Genomic DNA, 6,621 nt, shown 5'->3' with positions numbered 1-6,621 from the left:
AATCTGTTCTGATTCATCAGTTGTGACGTTGTGGTGGCGAGGCTCCATTTGAAAACCTGCTGCTTTTTTTATTATTGTGTATTTATAATTGAAGATTTGTGACAAACTGCAGCGAGAGGAGAGAGGGGAAAAAAAAGCTGCAGTGAAGCTTTTCTGTTTTACTTTGATCACATAAAGTATTTATTAATTACTCAACGACGCCAAATTAAAGCCAAAAGATTGAACCGAGACAACGAGACGCTTCCTACTAAGCCTGACAGTTGTTGTTGCTAACGCTAATTAGCTCATTTTGTTGTGAAATAACGGTAGTGCAACACTTTTAGTAACGGCTGTTTAGTTCCCAAACGGCACACAAGTTCCCCTCAACGCTTTACACGCTGACTGCCTGGAGATATTGTACTTTGTGTAATTATTATTATTATTATTACATTATTTGGAGCGATTACTAGTTTTTTAAACGACTCTTTGTGTTTGGTGACAGACTTTTTTTTTTTTTTTTTTTTTAAAGACGTGTTCTGTTTTACTTGAAAAGTGAAGTTTGTTCCTTTGGGGTTTCTGCTGGTGTTGTAAGAAGTACATTTACATAACTTTACCTCTTAGCACTACATAACACTTTGTTTTTGCTTTTTACCAAATTATCATCTCAAGAGACGCAGCCGTGTTCGTGGGATGGAGGGAAACTTCTGGGGAGTTTTGTTGTTGCTCTTCTTTTTAACGTAAAATGATACGGTGTGTAAAAAAAAAAAAAAAAAAAAAAAAAAAGGGGGGGTTTAGACAGATATGTGTACAGTTTTTAAGTATTACAGCAGATCTATTTATAAATGTGGTGTAATTTAAGGGACATTTTAACCGCAGAGTGAGGAAGTCTTCTAGTCGAGCCGAATGATGGAACTTGATTTATGCGACGCGTAAACACACAGCGGTCCTGTGAAATGACGTAGAACAGGCGTGGAGTCTGGTTGTTTTGGTGAACCGTTCCTTTAAAAACAACTGTTTTAATGCGACGACAGAGTTTGTCATTTATTTTAACTTTGATTCTGGCTCTTTTTTTGAAACGTCTGCATCCGAATCCAGACGAAAAACAACCAGAGAATCTCCCCACAGCAAAATACACAAGAGCCATGTTTATCATGTTTATTCAGTCCGACAAATTTGGAAAAGTTAGATCAACCAATCGGAGAGACTCGGGCACATCACCCATAACTCTGCTTACATCCATGTGTATTTTTGCAGAACATTAATATTTATGATATTTGAACATGTACAGAGGAACAAAACAGAGATAAAAAAAAAAGATACAACTATCTCCTTGTGGACGTACTAAACCTTTGAGCCAACAGCAAATGTTCTTCATTTACACTCGATTCAGAACATTTGCTGACTCAGCTTCAGTACTCTGGATCTCTGCAGGCCTCAAAAAGAACAGTACAACTGGAATCATTTGAGAGCGAGTTGAACATCACTTATCCTGTGACCAAAGGGTTTGTGTGGCTCCTTTTTTTTTTTTTAAAGGGTCAAAGTTTGGGAAGCCGCTGATTTAAAGTGACGGGAAGCAGAATCCCATCGGGACCGTGCCGCAGGTGACAGAAACAGATCTGTGATGATTTTGAATGGAGTCTGGTTGTTTGTTGTTAATCCCACGACACAGTTACAACACTCCTGTCTGCCAGTGAATGAAAGCAAAGCCTAGATAAGATAAAGTAAAGGTGGGGTTTTTTTTTGCTCCATATTTTGGTTTATTTCCGTACTCGAATAATCCGTCAAGAGCTGAACCAGAATCAGAATAAACCTCAATAACACCAGACTCTATTCACACCCGTCTACTTTATTTCACTCTCAGAGCAATAGAGCCGGTGTGTTTTCCATTCATTTAATCTTGATTTACCATTCTACACCGATTACGGTCACCCGCACTACGTAAGCAGTAACACTAGTCAGTAGTGACGTAGGCAGCTGAACTCTTGTCAGATTTATATTTTGTTGTTTTCAGTGGCCAAAGGCAGAGCTGAACCTTCGGACTGAATACAAGCTGTTCAGTTTGCCTGTAAATGATTGTTGTCCTTAAATGTGTACAGTGAAACTATTAAAGAGAGATTATAGATGCTAATCTGGCTGTACATAAAGTACATACAGGTGTTGTTTCCTCTTTTTTTTTTTTCATTGTTGTTGGGTTTTTTTTTCAAAATGGGAGAGTGATTTATCAGTAACAACAATAAAGAAATATGTTGTATATCATGATGTTTGTTTAGTTTTTTTTTTTTGTTTTTTTTACAGCCTCATGTTGAAACAACTGGAAGCTGCTCACAACAAATGTGTCTTTAAGTGCATAAGTAAAGCAATGAAACATTTTGCTTTATGAAGGCATCTCACCTAAGATAATGAAGGAAAAAACACTCAAATTAATTATGGAAGACATTTGAATAACATAGAGGCAAAAGTAGAAAGTAAACCAATAATTAAATGTACTGACAATTAAATAAACCTCAGACAAACGTGAGGAGAAAAAGGTCAAAATACATAAAACTAAAGTATTTTTACTTCAAGTCTGAAATAAATGGAATCATACTGATCAACACTTTGTGTTATACTTTCTTATTCTTTTGGTTTTATATTGGCAAAATATACAGTATGAGTCATTTTTACATCAAACATGCATATAACTTCATCAATAACACATTTTACTTTGCAAAAATTAAATGCAAATTATACTGTAAAGGTGTAAAAGAATAAATAAAAGAACACAAAATAAAATAAATAATCAGTACAGAAGAAAATGAAATACAGAATATATTTGAATGACTTTTATAATAGGTATTATAGAGTTATGAACAGGGGACGCGCACCAGTTATTTTTAGTAACAACTGTCATTGTAACTTCCGGCCACCAGGTGGCAGCGCTGTGCCGTCAATGAGTTGACTCTGCCGTAAACAGTAACAGAAGAAGCTGGCTAGCTACTGTAAACAAAGCTGAGCCGCTAGTCTGTCAAACAACTCACAACCTGCGTGATGTGGAGAGGAGATATGACCATAAATACGTCCACATAACAGTAAAGTAAGTGAGATGCTGAGTTATTCGTCAAATAGTTGAACGCTGGCGGAGAAATTAACTCGGAAAAAATGGCCTTTTAGTTAGTCAGCTAACTAACTAGCATGAACATGCTAAAGTTACGACTAGAAAGACACATCCGGGGTCTTGGACGTTTACAAGCTAACTATGTATTTTATATTACATTATTTAGACTGTATATTATATATATAGTCGGGATTGATTGGTGTAACGCTAAGCTGCTGGTGTAAAGGACTTGGGTGTGTGGCTAGCTTGGTTAACGTTGAGTTAGCTCAACAACATCGTAAAATCCAGACTTTTCAGCAAAGTTTCGCGGCTCTTTTCAGCGTCTGAATATGAATCACTTTTCTCGGCAGTGCTCTCCAGACTCTGCCGGGCCCCGGAGCTGCCATGACCCGGCCTGCAGTCTGACTGGAAGATAATGGCTGCAGAGCTGTTTCCCACCAAGAAGCTGGTCCCCTCCGCCTCAGCGAGCAGCACCTCGTCCACCTCCTCCTCCTCCATCCAGCAGCACCAGCAGCAGAACCTCACCAACAACAACAGGACCACCGCCGCACAGGGCTGCTGCAGCTGGCAGGGCCTGTTCCCGACCATCCGAGAGAGGTCGGTCTGAACCCGCTCTGCTCCAAGTAGTGATGGAGGCTGACAGGTCACCAGGAGAGGAGAGGCCATGTTGTCAGCTGGTTCAGGACGGTACAGAACCAGGTTCTGTGCGTTCTGAATATCTGTCTGTTATTAGGCCTTTGTGTGTTCCCCAAAATATGCCGCTTTTGTTACTTTTAACTTTTTTTCAACAAGACCTTGAGTACCATGCACTATGAGTTACAAAGATTCTTTTGTTTTCATGTCGTAAGATGAAATGTTGGTGAATTTTGTGTCCTCGTAGGAATTCAGTCATGTTCAACAATGAGATGATGGCAGACGTTCACTTCGTGGTGGGGCCGCCTGGCGGGACGCAGCGAGTACCGGGACACAAGGTAGAACCCGGCGCTCGCCTCTCCAACCGTCTGAAATATCTGACAGAAATGTGAATTTTGCAAGTACTAGTCCAATGTTAAAGGCCCGAATGAGTGAGTCAGATTTGTACATGTTATAAGAGGAGATCGTGTCTCTTATGTCGTCCGCGTTCTTCCTCTGCTCCGTCAGTACGTCCTGGCCGTCGGCAGCTCCGTGTTCCACGCCATGTTTTATGGAGAGCTGGCGGAGGACCAGGAAGAGATCCGGATCCCCGACGTGGAGCCTCCTTCGTTCCTGGCCATGCTGAAGTAAGTCAACCTCTGATTCACTCAGTGTTCCTGGACAGCGGTGGTGCCGTGTGGGCGTGTCTTCTTGTTCTGCGCCATGAAATGATGCTAAATGTAAGTGTGTGACGTCGCGTTGATCCCTTCCTCTGCCTCCTCAGGTACATCTACTGCGATGAGATCGACCTGTGCGCCGACACCGTGCTCGCCACCCTCTACGCCGCCAAAAAGTACATCGTGCCTCACCTGGCCCGGGCCTGCGTCAACTTCCTGGAGACCAGCCTGAGCGCCAAGAACGCCTGCGTGCTGCTGTCTCAGAGCTGCCTGTTCGAGGAGCCCGACCTGACGCAGCGCTGCTGGGAGGTGATCGACGCCCAGGCCGAGCTCGCGCTGCGCTCCGAGGGCTTCTGCGACATCGACACCCAGACGCTGGAGAGCATCCTGCGGCGGGAGACCCTCAACGCCAAAGAGATGGTGGTGTTCGAGGCGGCGCTGAACTGGGCCGAGGCCGAGTGTCAACGGCAAGACCTGACGCCGACCATCGAGAACAAGCGTCTGATGCTGGGCAAGGCCATCTACCTGATCCGCATCCCCACGATGGTCCTGGAGGACTTCGCCAACGGGGCGGCGCAGTCCGGCGTGCTCACGCTCAACGAGACCAACGACATTTTCCTGTGGTACACCGCCGCCAACAAGCCCGAACTGCTGTTCTGCACCAAGCCCCGTAAAGGCCTGGCGCCGCAGCGCTGCCACCGCTTCCAGTCCTGCGCCTACCGGAGCAACCAGTGGCGGTACCGAGGCCGCTGCGACAGCATCCAGTTCGCCGTGGACAAGCGCGTCTTCATCGCCGGCTTCGGCCTGTACGGCTCCAGCTGCGGTTCGGCCGAGTACAGCGCCAAGATCGAGCTGAAGCGCCAGGGCGTGTCGATGGCCCAGAGGCACATCAAGTACTTCTCGGACGGCTCCAGCAGCACTTTCCCCGTGTCGTTCGACTACCCGGTGCAGATCGAGCCCGACACCTTCTACACCGCCAGCGTGGTGCTGGACGGCAACGAGCTCAGCTACTTCGGCCAGGAGGGCATGACGGAGGTGCAGTGCGGGAAAGTGACCTTCCAGTTCCAGTGCTCCTCGGACAGCACCAACGGCACCGGGGTGCAAGGGGGCCAGATCCCCGAACTTATCTTCTACGCCTGAGCCGGGCAGGAGGGAGGACTTTCACTTTTGAAAAGTGCGGAGACGAGGGGGACTCCTGAATCTGCTGCTGAGCCTCGGAGACGGGACGGCGCTTTGGTTGGAACATGAAGGCGCTGCTGAAGAAGTCTGACACCTCGCATTCCTTCACACCTCTGTTGTTGTTTTGTTTTTGTTTACAGCAGCTGTTGTTGAGTTCGGGTCATTGCTGTTTCACTTTGGTAACGCAGGAGTTACAAACAAACAAACAAACAAACATGGGAGAATTTATTGAGAAATTGGATTAAAACGCCCGGACAGGACAGTGAATTAAATACCTGACAAATCAAAGTACTTCATCGTAGTTTTTATCATGTAAAAAAACTCTAATATTGGCACAAAGCGGTCCTGATCGATGTCCTAAAACACCCGGAGGTGTTAGTAACTATTTTACTATGTTAGCACCAGTAACTATTTAGTATTGGTTGATCTAACTTCATGTCAGGAGGCGGGGCTGAACCTGACACATTAACGCTAAACCCCCAATCTGTACACATATCTCTGAATAACATCTGTACTGTTTTCACTATCAGATTCATTGATTAATCCATTTTAATTCATATTAATCATTTAGATCCCGGAGTCTAAAACTCTGAGACATATTTATACTGTTTAGTCGACTAAACATTTGAGCACAATCCTGTTCCTCAGAGCATTTTAACTCACGCAGCAAATGAAACACAGAACCCAGCAGCTCTGAAGGGTTCGGGTTTGAGTGTTTACAGTCTGCCATCGTCTCCACGATACAAAACAGGTTTCCGGCTTCTTGCCTTAGAGACGATGCGTTCAGTTTTATGAATCACAGAGACGTTAATTAAAACGTTTAAATGTTGCTCATTCAATTTCAGTTTAAAGATCTGGAACCATTCCTGAAGGACTTTTTAAAAGATGAAGCACTCCTTTACTGTTTGAACAGGAGTTTACTGTTGGTTGTTTTTGGTACTTAAAGGTTCTCTTCACGACACTCGGAGCATCAGAATAGCAGCAAACAGCTGTTCTTTGTAGAGATACAGTGGATAGAGCTGACAGCGCCGTCCCGACCTGCGCTTCCCTTCAGTAAAACACCGTGTTCTCTGTCAGCGC

General features: G+C 44.5%; 1 protein-coding gene across 1 annotated transcript in view; it reads left to right on the top strand.

Annotated features, from left to right (window-relative positions):
• The first annotated feature begins 2,950 nt into the window (after positions 1–2,950).
• The window catches only part of LOC137890672 (BTB/POZ domain-containing protein 3-like), a 4,277-nt gene continuing 606 nt past the window's right edge, over positions 2,951–6,621 (top strand). The window contains exons 1-5 of the mRNA XM_068734835.1: positions 2,951–3,052; positions 3,424–3,670; positions 3,954–4,044; positions 4,214–4,332; positions 4,470–6,621. The exon at positions 4,470–6,621 is cut by the window's right edge and continues 606 nt beyond it. Of these exons, the coding sequence (XP_068590936.1) occupies positions 3,489–3,670; positions 3,954–4,044; positions 4,214–4,332; positions 4,470–5,502 (1,425 nt within the window). The 5' untranslated portion in view covers positions 2,951–3,052; positions 3,424–3,488 and the 3' untranslated portion in view covers positions 5,503–6,621. The remainder of the gene's footprint in view (positions 3,053–3,423; positions 3,671–3,953; positions 4,045–4,213; positions 4,333–4,469) is intronic.

Source organism: Cebidichthys violaceus, unplaced genomic scaffold, assembly GCF_023349555.1.
Source record: "Cebidichthys violaceus isolate CVI_PGR_0920_01 unplaced genomic scaffold, fCebVio1.0.p SCAF_675, whole genome shotgun sequence".
Taxonomy (NCBI): domain Eukaryota; kingdom Metazoa; phylum Chordata; class Actinopteri; order Perciformes; family Stichaeidae; genus Cebidichthys; species Cebidichthys violaceus.
Note: the sequence above shows the minus strand (reverse complement) of the source record. Positions and strands in the feature narration are given on the sequence as shown.